The following is a 17,874-nucleotide window of genomic DNA, read 5'->3' as shown; positions in this document are numbered from 1 at the left end:
AGCAGGGGCTGAACTACTGCTTGCAATCAGCCAGCGAAAAGGAGAGAATACACCACATTTTGGGGGTGGGCATGCTCACTCAAATTGTTTAGCCCTGTAAGATAATTAACTGTTGATATGTAAATACAGGCCTGTATGATAATTAACTGCTTCATGCTGGGATGGGGAAGGAATCTGGGGTGTGGTTATATAAATCCAATTCAGCCAGGGCTGATGGAGGACTGGTTGTCAGAATGGAATGTGATGTATTGTAACTAATTTGGCTGTTGTGGGGTCACAAACCATGCTACCCCTAAATGTAGGAACTGTAAAATATGACACCAGTGCTTGCAGGAGAGACACCATCATTGTAAGGGGTCTCAGATAAACAAGCCTCCCCCTTCCAGAGCTGAGTGAACTGAGTTGGGGACAAAGGGCTTGAGCCAGCCTGCTTCATGCCTGCCAGGTGTCAGCTGTAAGGCTGGTTCAACCTGTCTCTCCCCCCCCCCCCGCCCCCCGCCTTCTAAGGGTAGACCTAAAGCAGACTCCATTAGGAGTCTTTTTGTTATTCCAGTGGAAGCTAGAAACTTTTTGCCAGCCTAGGTGGTAGCTAAAGAGTTGAAATCACTAAGAGGTGAAGTCACTGGTTTGGCCTGGAGCCAGACCCATTGCGGTCAGCAGAGGGGCTGGTGGGAGAGACCAGAGGGTGGCCAGCAGGGCAGCTGGAGAGGAGCAGTGGCAGGCAGCCAGCAGAGCGGCTGGTGGAGCAGCAGACCACAAGAGCAGCACGAAGGTGGCATGGCCTCAGGCTCAATGGGTGGAGTCATCAGGGTGATGTGTCTGGGACTGTACTGACAGAGCTGTAAGTGGGGCGTTTGAAGTGGGGTATGGAGAAAGTTTGGGTAAGTGAATGGGACCCTTAAATTGTTGGACTAGTGAGCCTGAGGGGCAAAGGACATTGCTCAATCCATTTGAGCTGGGATGGTTACTCGTGGGTTGGTTATGAACTCTGGCTGTGGTATTTTCCCAAGCTAATGCCATGTGACCTCTCTCTCTCTCTTTCATTAAAAGTTTCTTTTCTACACTCAGACTCTGTGCTTGCAAGTGGGGAAGCATTGCCTCTCAGAGGCGTCCAGAGGTGTGTGAATTTCCCAAGCTACTGAGTGGGGGCTCAAGACTGTTGTGTGTGAGATGGATGAAAAGGGAGTGTGTTTGTGTGTGGGGGGGGGGGGTTATTTGTTGTGTGCTGAGCTTGTGTTTCTCTGTTTGGTTTAGTTTGGTGTTTGTCTGTTTGTTTGTTTGTTTGTTTGTTTGTTTGTTTGTTTGTTTGAAGGAGCTTCTAAAAGGTTTGAAATCTAGAAGCCTATGTTAATTGGCTGAGCCTCAGTCGGGGGAGGGGCTACCAGAGCTATATAAGCCTGTGAGTCCGCGAACAGGGAGCTTGGAGAGGGACTTTGGAGTGGGAGTTTAGAGGGCACTAGTGACTTCTGATCTTCTTTAAACCTAACTTTTATAATAATCTATATTCCAGAGATTTAATAAGCCCAGTTTTTACTTAAATTTATTCATAAAAAAATGGAGACAGAAGCCCAGCAGCAGAGTGGAGGCTATCCTGTTTATTACGTCGAGTGTAACATGTATGATTACCTGCCCTGTGGGCGAATGGCGTATGTGTGCACCTGTTGCAAGGAGCTCCTGGCCCTCAGAGACCGAGTTCGGGCTTTGGAGGCCAGGGTGGCTGAACTGGAGGAGCTAACAGAGGTAGAGAGCTATGTTGATGAGACTTTCCAGGACACTGTAGTACTGTCCCACCTCCAGTCTGAGAGTCCCAGTGCTCTTAAGGAGAATGAAAGTCTCAAGGGAACAGAGAATTTAATGGAAGCAGAGGGAAACCATCCCGTAGTTGGGACCCTCCTTCCCGAGGATGTTGCGGTATCCTCTCGCACCAACGATACCTCTGAGGGGGAGGGAATGCCAGATGTTAGGAAGAGGCAGGTGTTAGTAGTGAGTGATTCGATCGTTAGAAACATAGATAGTTGGGTTTGTGATGACCGGGAGAACTGTATGGTCACTTGACTGCCTGGTGCAAAGGTTGTGGATCTCTCGAGGTATCTAGATAGACTTATGTCTAGTGCTGGGGAGGAGCCGGTGGTTGTGGTACATGTAGGTATCAATGACATAGGGAAGGGTAGGAGAGATGTCCTGGAGGCCAAATTTAGGTTGCTAGGAAAGAGACTGAAATCCAGGACCTCTATGGTGGCATTCTTGGAAATGCTTCCAGTTCCACGCGCAGGACCAGGTAGGCAGGCAAAGCTTCAGAGTCTCAATGCGTGGATGAGACGATGGTGTAGGGAAGAGGGGTTTGGATTTATCAGGAACTGGGGACACTTTTGGGAGAGGGGGAGCCTATACAGGAAGGATGGGCTCCACCTAAACCAGGGTGGAACCAGACTACTGGCACTAAACATTAAAAGGCCGTAGAGCAGTTTTTAAACTAAGAGATGGGGGAACGCTGATTGGTGCGGAGATGCACGTACATCGCAGGGAGACTTCTCTTAGAGGAGAATCCATTGATAGAGATTCTCTAAGCTGTAGTCAGAAAGAGAGGACAAAGAGACTGAGGCCTGAGGAGGCCTAGATAGTAGTGTTTGTGTTGCCAGAGGTTGGTGGTTTCAGGGAACTGACCTATAGCAAGCACAAACAAGACTTTCTCATATTAAAAGCAGGTGATGGTAAGGTGCCTCATAACCCTGAGAACTCCTGGGGAGTGTCACACAAATGGACTGAGATTCTCTTTGTTTTGCTCCCTTTCTTCTAATTACCTGCAAGGGTTGCCCTCACATAGTTGTTGTCCTTTTCTGAATAACCTCCTTCGGCTGCTCATCCTGGGCAAAGGCATCTTTTGTCCTAGGGTTTGGCTGATCTGCTGCAGGAGAACAGTAAACAACTCCGGGAACAGCTCCTGCACAGTTTTGCTCAGCTGCAATGCTGACACCACTTCAAAGATGGCACATGTTGCCTGAAAGGAGAGCATGGTAAAAGAAGAGGTCTCTTCCTAACACTATCACACTCTCTCCCCTTCTGATACCTGCTGGACTAAATTCTCACTCCTGTCACTAACTTGATGAATGACCGAGAGCAATTCACTCCATGTGTGCCTTAGCGTCCCATAGCTGTAAAAATGTGTACGACCTATCAAAGCATGTTGTGAGTTGTACAAAACATCTGCAAAGCACTGTAAGAAATCTGATTCAAAGACTTTCTAATTGCCAGATAGTATTAAGTGAATCAGCCACATGCTCTAAATCTGCCATCTGTTGTTCCACAGAAAGCACAGCTGGAATCCAGGAAACAGTACTTCAGAAAAGAAGTGCCCATATGACAATATTATACCACTCATCTAGCTTTCCATCAGCATGTTTGTCACAAGGCAGAGAAATACATGTCTGTCGTCTAACTTACTATGAGAGGTTCAGCAGCTGCTAAATGCAGGTCTGTTTCTGTCTCTGAGGTCATCCTTCCTTCTTGACTTGTTGGAGTCTTTATTTTTTCTATTAGGACCTTCAGGACTTGAGGGGCGAGCAAGGGATCTGTCCCCAGAGATCTCCACAGCTCAGTGGTGTCACTGCAATTTAACATAAGTTATATGTGACCCCTGGAGACTTTTGTGGCTCTGACTATATGCATCATATTCAAGTAAAGAACAAATTTTCTCCTTGACTATGATCAGGGCTCACCAACCGCGCTGTCCGGCGATCTGTGCATGCACAGATCGTTCTGCGCATGCACAGGTCGCCCGAACCTGGCTCTTCCAGGTTACAATCTACACGCCATGGGTGAGTAGATTGTATTATTTGTCAAGCCCTCCCTATGATGAGCAAGTTCAGAGTGCTGTCCTCCTTATATGGTCCTCATGTTTTACATATTGAGTTTCTAGTTACAGAACTAAGTTAAGTTACATTTCAGGTTACATTTCTACAGTGCATGACTGTTTTGGGATCCTGGAGGTATCCCGAAATAGCTACCCCACATTTACACAAGCAGCCCGTTATTTTGAAATATTTTTCAAAATAATGGGCACACTATTTTGCCATCCCAATAAACTTTGTTGCATGAGGGATAAGGGATGGCTTGAAATAGCACATTATTTCGACATTTGGTGCTGTGTAGAAGCGCCACATTTCAAAATAGGCTATGCAAAATATGATACGCAATTTGCGGAGTGCAAATTGTGCATCTTATTTCAAGTTTAGGGTGCTGTATAGACACAACCCTAGTCTTACTGCACCATAACCATTAATGCTAGACTTCAGAAGGAAAGGACACAGAGCTCTAATCACAGTTCCTGTTTTCCTACTTCTCAGTAGATATGGAATCATGAGCATATGATGCCCAAAGATCAGGGCCTGGGAGACAAGTTGAAGAAAGAAAAATGATCTTCCTACTAACTGGATGTACAACTATGAGAACAAATATTTGTGGCTAGCCCATGACCTCTTCACAAATGGCATTCCCTGGCCTCTATTTGCCAGAATGGGCATGTTCTGTTCACTCCCTATGGGGCACCTGGCATTGGCCACTGTCTGAAGACAGGATCCTGGGCTAGATGGACATTTGGTCTGACCCACTACAGCCGTTCTTATGTTCTTAGATTCCAGCACTGATGACTGATAATTCAGCTAGGGATGTTTGAATGAAATGATAGATATGCTTACCGCCCTGTCTTTAAGTACCAAGAATGACAACTCCATTCCAGCAGCCATGCCCTTGCTGATACCAAAAGCCTGGTGCCCTATCCTTGCTAATCAGCCAGGAATTTGGATTTGAAGCTTTCATGCTACCAGAAAACGAACAGTCACTGGCAATTTCCAGGGTGATGTTAGTTCAGGGGTCTGGAGAGGCAAAAATCCACTCCAGTGATGCCAGTAAAGGGAAGTCTTTAGGATGCCAAAGCAACTATTAATTAATGGAAACAGAATGACACTTAATTTCTCCCTGCACCCACCTTGACATGGTCTTGGACCTTTCTGCAGAAAGACCCAAGCTATTAACCTTTAGGAATTATCTCAAACTGTCTGTGGCTTAAATGAAGCCTTACATCTTCCAGTGAAGCCGTGGGATCCATGGTTACCAAAATGAACACTGTAAGGAGCAGTATATACCTGTCCATCGGCAGATGTTTGATGAGGAGGCTGAAGATCACTGCCTCTAGGTGATGGTGAGCAAGAATGGACACTGACTCCACCAGGAACTGCCTCAAGCTACCCTGCTCGATGGTAGGCATATGTATATATATTATACTCAGGATATCTGGCACCTGGACAGAATAAAACCAGAAAAAATGTCCTTTTTCCATTCTCTCCATTCATTCTGCAGAACCAAAACGTTTATTTAGTCGTTTAGCAATTTGCTGTTCTTGTAGAAAATCCTCCCTTCAAAAAACAAGTATTTAGACATGGCTGCATAGATTTAACCCACAAAAATTATACATATCACTGCCCATACCTGGCTGTAACACCGGGTTAAAACATGCTGAGGCCCTAAGCTATGTCAAGTTAAAGAGGCCTCACTGCATTTCCAAAACAACATGTATTATTCTAACAGAAATGACAATGAAAATAGAAATAATAAAGTTATCTATCTATCTATCTATCTATCTATCTGTACATAGGCAAAGAGGCAAGTAAAAACTAGCAATTTTGGGGTATTTTTAGAGACCCCTCATTATCTGAGGCCCTAAGATGTAGTTCACTTAGCTTGTCTCTTGGGGCCGGATATTCTCTTTTTGCATTTTACTCGGAGTCTAATTTTTCCAAGCCTTTCATGGCTGGAAACTGTGACAACAAGATAGACAAATAATCAAGCATCTTCCTTTTCACTTGGGGTACGGCTACACTAGCTTGTTAGTTCGAGCTAGGTAGGGTAATGAGGGCAAGCAGAGTTGCAAATGAAGCCCAGGATTTAAATATCCCGGGCTTCATTTGCATGTTCCCGGGTGCTGCCATTTTAAAATCCCCCTTAATCCGAACACAGTGCCTGCGGCTACACAAGGCATGGAGTAGGTAGTTCTAATTAAAGATCCTAATTCCATGAGGGGTAACGGTAGTTCGAATTAGGATCTTTAATTTGAACTACCTAGTCCATGCCGCATGTAGCCGCGGGCACGGAGTTCGGACTAAGGGGGATTTAAAAATGGTGGCGCCAGGGAACATGCAAAGGAAGCCCGGGATATTTAAATCTCGGGCTTCATTTGCAACTCCGCTTGCCCTCATTACCCTACCCAGCTCGAACTAACGAGCTAGTGCAGATGTATCGTTAGATTATCTCTGTCTTCTGCTGTTGATTCCCTCATTGCCTGACTCAGGATAGGAACACAGATGGAATTACCTTCCAATCCCAGGGGGAGAAACAGCAAGACTTGTATTCACTGCAAATGATGGCAAAAACCTGAAAGCCTGCAGGTTAGCCAGAAAAACCTCTCCAGCTTCTATTTTACCTCATCCAGCATGGCACTTCCACACTCCTTCAGGATGATTTTCATCCACAGACCGGCTGCTGTGGCACAGGAGGGGCTAGCAGACAGCATACCATCCAGTATGGCCTCAATAAAATCTGTGGCTTGGTCAGAGGGAAAGTACTTACTAACCACCTGTGGACAGATCAAAAACAGGAAAGATTGCAATGATAGTCGGCTCCAGTACTTTTAAGAAAGGAGGCCTAAGAGCTGTATAGGAAAATAATGTATTCATCAGCAAATTGCTAATTGGGCTCATATCTGGCAAGGCAGTTGCAATTAAAATTTTCTCTGTAATCTTTCTAGCTACCACATCTCTATTCTACACTAATAATATCAGGTTAGATCTTAGGTTATACAGTTAGCACAACATTGTATGGGACAAACAGGATGTAAATTTCCAGTTTATATTCTATGATGTACATGACATCTTTTCACAAAATATAAAAATATGCAAAGAGATGCATGCACACAAATATAGGTTCAGGTAAACACACAAGGTGACAAGACTGGTTTCTCAGCTTGATGTCCCGCTCACATATTTTCCCCCTGGATGGATGGATGGATGGATGGATGTGCGCGCGCACATGCATGGGCATGTTCATGCAACTGTCTGGAATCTGTTTTTTACATGGCATTCATAGCATATATCTATGAAAAGCATGTTACTGATTACCCACGAATGCCTCACTCCCATAGCTCGCTCCAAGTGTGGAAAGACATCACAAAAGCATAAAACAATCATAGAATCATAGAATACTAGGACTGGAAGGGACCTTGAGAGGTCATCGAGTCCAATCCCCTGCCCTCATGGCAGGACCAAATACTGTCTAAACCATCCCTGATAGACATTTATCTAACCTACTCCTAAATATCTCCAGAGATGGAGATTCCACAACCTCCCTGGGCAATTTATTCCAGTGTTTGACTACCCTGACAATTAGGAACTTTTTCCTAATGTCCAATCTAAATCTCCCTTGCTGCAGTTTAAGCCCATTGCTTCTTGTTCTATCCCCATAGGCCAAGATGAACAAGTTTTCTCCCTCCTCCTTATGGCACCCTTTTAGATATCTGAAAACTGCTATCCCCCTCGATCTTCTCTTTTCTAAACTAAACAAACCTAATTCCTTCAGCCTTCCCTCATAGGTCATGTTCTCTAGACCTTTAATCATTCTCGTTGCTCTTCTCTGGACCCTCTCCAATTTCTCCACATCTTTCTTGAAATGCGGTGCTCAGAACTGAACACAATACTCCAATTGAGGCCTAACCAGTGCAGAGTAGAGCGGAAGAATGACTTCTCATGTCTTGCTCACAACACCCCTGTTAATGCATCCCAGAATCATGTTTGCTTTCTTTGCAATGGCATCACACTGCTGACTCATATTCAACTTGTGGTCCACTATAACCCCTAGATCTCTTTCTGCCGTACTCCTTCCCAGACAGTCGCTTCCCATTCTGTATTTATGAAACTGATTGTTCCTTCCTAAGTGGAGAACTTGGCATTTGTCTTAAACTTCATCCTATTTACCTCAGACCATTTCTCCAATTTGTCCAAGTCATTTTGAATTATGACCCTATCCTGCAGATTAGTCGCAACCCCTCCCAGCTTGGTATCGTCTGCAAACTTAATAAGCGTACTTTCTATACCAATATCTAAATCGTTGATGAAGATATTGAACAAAGCCAGTCCCAAAACAGACCCCTGTGGAACCCCACTTGTTATGCCTTTCCAGCAGGATTGTGAACCATTAATAACTACTCTCTGAGTATGGTTATCCAGCCAGTTATGCACCCACCTTATAGTAGCCCCATCTAAGTTGTATTTACCTAGTTTATTGATAAGAATATCATGCGAGACTGTATCAAATGCCTTACTAAAGTCTAGGTATACCACATCCACCACTTCTCCCTTATCCACAAGACTCGTTATCCTATCAAAGAAAACTATCAGATTGGTTTGACATGATTTGTTCTTTACAAATCCAGGCTGGCTGTTCCCTAGCACCTTGCCACTTTCCAAGTGTTTACAGACGATTTCCTTAATTACTTGCTCCATTATCTTCCCAGGCACAGAAGTTAAACTAACTGGTCTGTAGTTTCCTGGGTTGTTCTTATTTCCCTTTTTATAGATGGGCACTATATTTGCCCTTTTCCAGTCCTCTGGACAAGGGAAAATGAATGGTGCACAACCATTAGGACAGTCACCTAGTGTCTGTTACCTTAGCCATTTTGCAAGAGGTTTGAAACAGAGCCTCAGGGTCTGGAGTTGTTAGTGCCTCACGGAGACATCTCAGCTCCTCGTCTGCTGATCCCAGGTTTGTGCACTGACCTAGGATAGAGAAAAGGAGAAAAAGTATGGCAACATTTAATAAAACTGAACCTCTGATCCATAGATAATCATACAGGAGGATCTATGGGGTATGTTATTACCAGCTGTGTGTGAAATTTTGGCCCCACTAAAGCCAATGACGAAATTCTTGTTGACTTTAATGGAGTCAGAATTTTACCGTCAGGCTATGTCTAGACTACATCCCTTTTTCGGAAAAGGGATGTAAATTAGATGTATCGCAATTCCTAATGAAGCGGGGATTTAAATCTCCCCCGCTTCATTAGCATAAAAATGGCTGCAGCTTTTTTCGGCACGGAGCTTTGCCGGAGAAAAGCGCCAGTCTAGATGCTGATCTTGCGGAAAATTAAGCCTTTTCCGAAAGATCCCTTATCCCTCCGAAAAAGGGATGTAGTCTAGACGTAGCCCCTATGTCTGAAAGTTAACAGTAATGGCATGTGATTCATTCTGATTCATACAGGGTTAAACAGGCACTGTATTCTGTGTGGAGCCTTTTTCTCTGTATATCTGGTTTCAGTAGCCACTCTGCTCTCAGTATTTAAATCTAATCTCATAGTCAAGCAGAACTCATGTAGATTGATCTGAGGTTCTGATTTGGAGGAGAATTCCTCCACTGAACTCTCATTGTAAAAGAGATGGGGCTGACCAAAAGCTTAGGTAGGAAACCCAGGCTCTTCGCTCACTTCTAAATCATGAACTGTCTCTTTAAAGGAAAGCTGTCCTGCTCTGTCATCTCCCTCTCCCCACCCTACTCTGCAGAGGGGGGGCATATGGGCATATGGCGGGGGAGAGAGTGTGTGTGAGACAATGTGTGTGTGTGTGTGTGTGTGTGTATGTGAGAGAGAGAGAGAGAGAGAGAGGGACATGCTGGCTGCCAGAGAAATCTTAGAAACAGTGCACTGCCTCTTTAGATAGGCACTCCGTTACTCACCTGGAGCAGCACTATTGTATGTGTCCCTCTCCCCAAACTCTGCTCTGAAGAGATGATGACAGGGGCAAAGGGGTCACCCTGACTTCTGCACGCCTCCCTGCTCACCTCCCCTCCACACACCACTAGCAGCAGATAGGATGGAGCAAGTCGGAGAGGGGCAGCTGAACACATGCTGCTGGCATGCTTGCTAATCAGCTGAGCGCTCCAGACAGAAATTCTGGGGAGAAGGGCAGATCTGGCCTGTGTGCTATATTTTGCCCACCCTCTAATATTTGCAGATTATTTATTATTTGTGCAGTTCTCTTCCAGCAATGTACTTACAAGGCCCCAATTATTCTGTTATATAAGTGTCGCTAACAAGACAGAAAGAATTACAGATGGAAAAAAGGGTCATTACAACAATGAAAGAAAGTGAAGGGTTACTTACACCTGCTCATGGTCTCCTCACCTTGTATATTGAGAAGACAGTTGATACAGTCAACCACCAACTGACGCGATGTTGTTACTGAAGCACAGGTATATGGTGCTAATAGCCCAATCAGATATCCAAACTGATGAAAAGTTTCCTGAGGCTAATTTAAAAAGAATGAAGAATGAAAGTTCTCCGGCTATACTGGACATTATTTGCCTTCCTTATTGTGAACTCCATTACTGTACCTGGGTACGGCACATTGGAAAACATAATCCTTATTGTACATGCAAATTGATGGGGTCTAAATTAGCTGTAGCACTCAAGAAAAATCTCAGAGTCATTGTGGATAGTCCTCTAAAAACATCTGTTCAACACGCAGCTGCACTTAAAAATGCTAATGGTATGTTAGGAACCACTAGGAAAAGGGATGAATAATAATATGATAAATAATAAGAAATTAGCAGTAGGGATATATTACCGACCACCTGACCAGGACAGCGATACTGACATTGAAATGCTGAGGGAGATTAGAGAGGCTACCAAAATAAAGAACTCTATAATAATGGGGGATTTTAATTACCGCCATATTGACTGGATACATGTCACCTCAGGAAGAGAAGCAGAGATAAAATTTCTCAATGGCTTAAATGACTGCTTCTTGGAACCCACAAGGGGAGAGGCAATTCTCGATTTAGTCCTGAGTGGAGTGCAGGATCAGGTCCAGGATATAACCGTTACCGGACCGCTTGGGAATAGTGACCATAATATAATAACATTCAACATTCCTGTGGTGGGAAGAACACCTCAGCAGTCCAGCACCCTGGCATTTAATTTCAAAAAGGGGAATTACACAAAAATGAGGAGGTTAGTGAAACAGAAATTAAAAGGCACAGTGACTAGAGCAAAGTCCCTGAAAGCTGCATGAAAACTTTTTAAAGACACCATAACAGGGGCCCAACTTAAATGTATACCCCAAATTAAAAAACATAGCAAGAGACCTAAAAAAGAGTCACCGCGGCTTAACCACCATGTAAAAGAAGCAGTGAGGGACAAAAAGGTATCTTTTCATAAGTGGAAGTCCAGTCCTAGTGAGATAAATAGAAAGGAACATAAACACTGTCAAATCAAGTGTAAAAATGTAATAAGAAAAGCAAAAAAAGATTTTGAGGAACAGCTAGCCAAAAACTCAAAAAGAAATAACAAAATGTTTTTTAAGTACATTAGAAGCAGGAAGCCTGCTAAAAAAACTGAGGGTCCTCTAGATGATTGAGCTATAAAAGAAGCAATCAAGGACGATAAAGCCATTGCGAAGAAACTAAATGATTTCTTTGCTTCAGTCTTCACGGCTGAGGACGTTGGGGAGATTCCTGAATCTGCACCGTCCTTTGTGGGTGATGAATCTGAGGAACTGTCCCGGATTGAAGTGTCTTTAGAGGAGGTTTTGGAACAAATAGAAAAACTTAATGTTAACAAATCTCCGGGACCAGATGGCATTCATCCAAGGGTTCTAAAAGAACTCAAATGGGAAATTGGTGAGCTATTATCTGTAGTTTGTAACCTATCCTTTAAATCGGCTTCCGTACCTAATGACTGGAAGGTAGCTAACGTGACACCAATATTTAAAAAGGGCTCTAGAGGCGATCCTGGAAATTACAGACCGGTAAGTCTAACTTCAGTACCGGGCAAATTAGTAGAAACAATAGTAAAGAATAAAATTGTGAAGCATGTAGAAGAGCATAATTTATTGGACAAAAGTCAACATGGTTTCTGTAAAAGGAAATCCTGTCTTACTAATCTGTTAGAGTTCTTTGAAGGGGTCAACAAACATGCAGACAAGGGGGATCCAGTAGATATAGTATACTTGGATTTTCAGAAAGCCTTTGACAAGGTCCCTCACCAAAGGCTCTTGTGTAAATTACATGGCCAAGGGATAAGAGGGAAGGTCCTTTCTTGGATTGCGAACTGGTTAAATGACAGGAAACAAAGGGTAGGAATAAATGGTAAATTTTCAGATTGGACAGGGGTAACTAGTGGTGTACCCCAAGGGTCAGTCCTGGGACCAATCCTTTTCAACTTATTTATAAATGATCTGGAGAAAGGGGTAAGCAGTGAGGTGGTAAAGTTTGCAGATGATACAAAACTGTTTAGGATAGTCAAGACAGAAGCAGACTGTGAGGGACTCCAAAAAGATCTCACCAAACTGAGTGATTGGGCAACAAAATGGCAAATGAAATTTAATGTGGATAAATGTAAAGTAATGCACATCGGGAAAAATAACCCCAACTATACATACAGTATGATGGGGGCTAATTTGGCTACGACAAATCAGGAAAGGGATCTTGGAGTTATTGTGGACAGTTCTCTGAAAACTTCCACGCAGTGTGCAGCAGCGGTCAAAAAGGAAAATAGAATGCTGGGAATTATTAAGAAAGGGATAGAAAATAAGACCCAGAATATCTTACTACCCCTGTATAAAACTATGGTACGCCCACATCTTGAATACTGTGTACAGATGTGGTCTCCTCACCTCAAAAAAGATATTTTGGCCTTGGAAAGGGTTCAGAAAAGGGCAACTAAAATGATTAGGGGTTTGGAACGGGTCCCATATGAGGAGAGGTTAAAGCGACTGGGACTTTTCAGTTTAGAAAAGAGGAGACTGAGGGGGGATATGATAGAGGTCTATAAAATCATGAGTGGTGTAGAGAGGGCCGATAAAGAAAAGTTATTTATTAGTTCCCTAAATAGAAGAACTAGAGGACACCAAATGAAATTAATGGGTAGCAGGTTTAAAACTAATAAAAGAAGTTCTTCTTCACACAGCGTGTAGTCAACCTGTGGAACTCCTTGCCAGATCAGGCTGTGAAGGCTAGGACTATAATAGAGTTTAAAGAGAAGCTAGATAATTTCATGGAGGCTAGGTGCATGAAAGGCTATTAGCCAAGGGATAAAATGGTGTCCTTGGCCTCTGTTTGTCAGAGGCTGGAGAGGGATGGCAGGAGACAAATCGCTTGATCACTGTCTTCGGTCCACCCTCTCTGGGGCACCTGGTGCTGGCCACTGTCGGTAGTCAGGATACTGGGCTAGATGGACCTTTGGTCTGACCCAGTACGGCCGTTTTTATGTTCTTATGTTCTTATGTTCTTATCATGCCACTGTTTCAAATCCATGGTACACCCACACCTTGAATACTGCAAGCAATTGTAGTCCTCCAACTTATATAAAGTTAGGTTATAATTGGAAAAAGTTCAGAGAAAAGCAACAAAAATGATATGGGATATGGGATAACTCGTACAAGGAGAAGTTAAAAGGACTGGGACCATTCATCTTAGAAAAGAGATGCTTACAGGGGGGTATGATAGAGCCATATAAGATGATCAGAGATGCATGATATGGGTGTCCCTATATCTCTGACTGCCTGGGGCTGGGACTGGACAACAGGGGAGAGATCACTCAACAATTGCCTTGTTCTGTTTGTTCCCTCTGATGCATATAACACCCACCACTGCCAGAAGACAGGATACATGAACCATTTGTCTGGGGGATCCAGAATGGCCATTCATGTTTTATGTTCTTATCTGATTAAATAGAAATAGAAATTCAACTTTAACAGCCTGAGAGTATAAGAAGGCATCTATGACACTGACACAGCCAACCTATGTGTGACCCACAATAACTTAACAAGCGGCACTGCAATTGTATCAAGACAAGTCACTTATATGTTATTTCAAAGGGTGTGTCTAGACTACTGAGTTTTGTCGACAAAACTATACCTGCGTCTACACTACCGCTGAGTTCTGTCGACATAACGTCGACAGAACTCAGCAGTTTTGTCGACGCTGGTAAACCTCATTTTACGAGGCATAACACCTTCTGTCGACAGATTTCTGTCGACAGAAGGTGTTATTGCATGTAGGGTTGTGTCTAGACTACAGGGTTTTGTTGACAAAGCAGATGGTATCACCCATTTACCAGTGTATGCATAGGAAATAGAAAATTAACTTCAAAACAAAGCACGACAGGAGATCTGCATGACCTATTCTTTCTCAGGGAGAGATCCTGCTTAGACAATTTCTGTGAGGAGGCTTGCCAACCGGCTAGAATAGCTATAAAAGACAAGTTATGGGACTGATCTTCTCTCTCCAGTCTGCTTAAACTTTGAACAGGGGACGTGTAAGCCATAGGACATAGATCTTCCAAATAATTATTTGGAATAGTCTGGGAAATGCATGGAAAAACTAACAGCCTTTGCATCTAAACTGGCTTTGGATGTTGACCGGTTAGCATGATTCCAGAGAGACTTTTACAAGCCAGCCGTTTATTCCACCATGGTTGTGATCCTGAACTATGAAAAGTGAAAGTCATTTTAACAAATATCTATCACTTAACCATTTGTAACTCTCTTCTTTTTCCTTTTAACAACAAATCTGATATTCGGTTATTAAGGATTGGCTGATATTTAGGGAAGACCTGTGATTCATATTAACCTAAGGATAAGTGTCTAGTCCTTTGTGATTGGTGATTATATTAGACTTAGTTGTCTAGATGGGAACCAAGATCTGGAATGCCTAAAGGGTACTATTGTTTGGTATTTTGTTAACCAGAGTAGAAGCTCTTTTCTTACTGGTTTGGTGAATCTAATTATAAAATCACTCGTCTGGGGAACTGCCTGCCCTGTTTCTTACAGTCTGGCCTGAGTGCTGTCACAGCACTCTTATGGAAACCTTTCTCTTATGGAAGCAGAGGGATCTTAGTCACTTTGAGGCCCCAGCTGCAGGCCTAGTAGAATTTCTCATGCATTCACGTTGAATGTCAGATTTGATTTAAGTGGGAAAGTCAGCTCAAGGAAGAGTAGAACTATACTCACTGTGCTATTAACTATCTCCTGATAGGCAGTTAGCAGCCAGACACTGGCCTGCAAGGCCCTTTCTCTCTCCCACTCCTTCTCTGAACTGAGCCAGGTCTCTAGTAGCTGTTGGCAAAGCAGGAGAATGGACAAAGTTAGTACCAAAAAACCCTTCCAAACGTTTCTTTTAAATAGGTTTGATTGTCACTAAAATCCCTCTCCAAAGCATTTAACTTCCATATAGCAAAAGATTTATATGTCTCCAAAAAGAGACCCTTGTATATACAAGTCCCAGGGACCAGATTCACCTCTGGTGTACATAACTCCATCAAAGCCAAAGGAGTTACATGAGAGATGAGTCTGGCTCTGTGTATGTGAGGGCTTCTGTAGACTGTCTGATGGCAGCTGTCTAGCACATTGCATGCAGTTTGGGGTCCGGTGCTGTGTTCTCTTTCCTGGACAGCTTCTCCCATGCTGAGTGGCAAATGACAGAGAGGAGCAGAGAAGTCTCCCCAGCCCAGCTCCTTTTATAACTTTATTTTCATACCAACGTTGCACCTAACTCCCCTCCCCTCAGCTCTTCAAACTATTCTGTTTATGTCTGAAGAGCAGGAAGTCTTTGGTGAATGAGTTTCCATACACAGAGCTTAACTCAATACTAATTCATTCCTTTTACAAGAGGTGACCAGTTCTCACTGGTCCTCTTGAATTTGGTTACTGCACTGATGATTTTCTTTCCTGTCCATGTAGTGTTAACTATACTGGAAAAACTAGATCTCAGTCCACCACTGGCATAAAATGGAACAGCTCCCATGGATTTCAATGGGACACATTCCCACTTACTTCAGGAAAAAATTGATGCTTTCTCCCTAAAATTCACCCGCTGCGGAAAATTCCTCCACAACAGAAGCTTGAGCATCATCCCTGCTATAACACAAGAAACAATTATCACCCTGGTCCTATGGGCTACTCACATGAAACATTTCCTGGAACCAGTCTGGGGTTGGTTCTTCCTCAAGCAGGATCTTCATTAGCTCACTAAGGGCTTCTAAGGAGCACTCATACATCAACTGAAACCAGAAGAGAAGGAGTGAGGCTCAACACCAGATAATTTCTGCAGGAGGTGGAGGTGAAGTTAGCCATGACTTTGCAGGGAGGCCATGTGTGGCTGCTATCACCCAGTGCTTGCTGGGCAGAGATCTCAGTGGAGTCTGCCAGAGGGGAATTGGTGTCATATACCTCTATGTGCAGAGTATCCTCTAGTTTCTTGCCTTCCTCTTTCATCTTCTCCAAGGGAGGAAGGGGAAATACACTTTTAAAACACAGATCAAGGATCTCACGGTTTTCCTCCAGGGTCAGAGATGGTTTGAGTTTGCTGTCAGAAGACAGAAAGAGAAGTCACGTGTTAGATTCAATACCATAGCCAAGTAAAACATGGGTTAAATGAATAAAGATTATCCCAATCTAGAACCCCAAATGCAAACAGCCCTTCACTTTGCAGCTGTGCACCTCTTTGTACCTCTGTTAATTATTTGCTCATCTAGAAGTAAAGCTAAAACTTCAATTCCCTTTTTAGAGAAATCCACCAGCTTCCTTCCCCCTGCCAGCTAGCCAGAAACCTCCATCCCCACCTGAACTCTTCTCCGTAGTATGGCATGCCCCACAACCTCCACTCTTGTGCCTTTCAAGCACAAATCTCCAAACAGACATGACGCATTCAAACCCTCAAAACAAAAACACCATGTGAGCATCAGCCTGCTCCCAACCTGACACTCATGAATTAACAAATGAGAAGACATCACAGTGCCAAGAAATATGGCATAGAATATCCTACCACAGCTGTCCAATCGCAAACATTGCCTCGTAACGAACTGGAGACACCAGGGAATCCAATGGTTCCTTTTTAATGAAGTCCTGAAATGCATGAACAGAGACATAAAAATAGGAAGTGGGTTTGAAAGGCAGAGAAGCCTCCCCCTCACCTTCTGAAACAGGGCTTTATACCAGACCTGTAAGAAACAGACACTGTTTCAGTGGCTCTCTGCCTCAGAAATGGACCGTAGAGACATCTGCTATACACAGGTCAGCAAGCTGTATCCTGGTAACTCATCAGACACTATCCATTCCTTCCAGTTACAGCCCACAATATGCCAGCATCCCGGCCAAGCACAGTGGACCCAGCATTCTGGGTGCCAGGCAGGTAAATCATGACACTGCAGTAGTATAGCTACAGCCAATGGAAAGAATAACATCTACCCGGACAATCAGTCTCATTACATAATAACAAAATCCCTTGTAGCTCAGGCTTCAAAGTTCCTAATCACTCACCATCATGTAATCAAGGAGCTCCAGTTTGTAAGAGAATTCAAATGCCTGGGAGTCTCCAGTCTTCAAAACTGCACAGCTAATCTCTGTTGCATTCTGGATGAGGGTTGATTTCAGGTCCATGTCCTACATTTCCAGGAAAAACAAGAGGATGTGGGTGAGAAACTGAGAGAATCAGATTCCAGAAGAGTAGAAATTAGATCTAGTCTCAGGAGAAGTGTCTGCAGACCCCAGAAGACAGAGAACCTCAGCTCTACACCCATCTCAGAAAAAGAAAAGGCCCAGGTTGATCAAGTAAACCCAGGTCCATTTACACAGAGTAGTCATGACTCCTGCTTGATGTGGGAGGGAAAACAAATTTTATGCAATTTAAACAAGAAACTTGTGCCTAGTAAATGCACAAGATACGAGGGCAGATTATTTAGAATTTAACTTGTTCGCAACATTGATCCCCAACACCTGAAAAACAAAATGTAAAACCGCTACTAGCAATTTCTATTGTGCCACATTATGCACATTCTAC

General features: G+C 43.5%; 2 protein-coding genes across 2 annotated transcripts; both read right to left on the bottom strand.

Annotated features, from left to right (window-relative positions):
* Positions 1-2,079: 2,079 nt before the first annotated feature.
* LOC142824841 (maestro heat-like repeat-containing protein family member 2B) lies at positions 2,080-15,149 on the bottom strand. The gene is made up of 7 exons (XM_089776408.1): positions 15,048-15,149; positions 10,220-10,343; positions 8,713-8,822; positions 6,476-6,628; positions 5,142-5,296; positions 3,442-3,604; positions 2,080-2,998 (listed from the first exon to the last, which is right to left on the bottom strand). The coding sequence occupies exons 3-7, from the start codon at positions 8,719-8,721 to the stop codon at positions 2,798-2,800; spliced, it is 681 nt and encodes a 226-aa protein (XP_089632534.1). The 5' UTR covers positions 8,722-8,822; positions 10,220-10,343; positions 15,048-15,149; the 3' UTR covers positions 2,080-2,797.
* On the bottom strand, positions 14,654-17,521 carry LOC142824008 (maestro heat-like repeat-containing protein family member 2B). The gene is made up of 5 exons (XM_089776410.1): positions 17,355-17,521; positions 16,861-16,940; positions 16,266-16,401; positions 16,001-16,096; positions 14,654-15,152 (listed from the first exon to the last, which is right to left on the bottom strand). Exons 1-5 carry the CDS (start codon positions 17,472-17,474, stop codon positions 14,973-14,975), a joined length of 612 nt encoding a protein of 203 aa, XP_089632536.1. The 5' UTR covers positions 17,475-17,521; the 3' UTR covers positions 14,654-14,972.
* Between the last annotated feature and the right edge of the window lie 353 nt (positions 17,522-17,874).

This window comes from Pelodiscus sinensis, chromosome 1, assembly GCF_052426305.1.
Source record: "Pelodiscus sinensis isolate ZL-2025 chromosome 1, ASM5242630v1, whole genome shotgun sequence".
NCBI classification, from domain to species: Eukaryota; Metazoa; Chordata; order Testudines; family Trionychidae; genus Pelodiscus; species Pelodiscus sinensis.
Note: the sequence above shows the minus strand (reverse complement) of the source record. Positions and strands in the feature narration are given on the sequence as shown.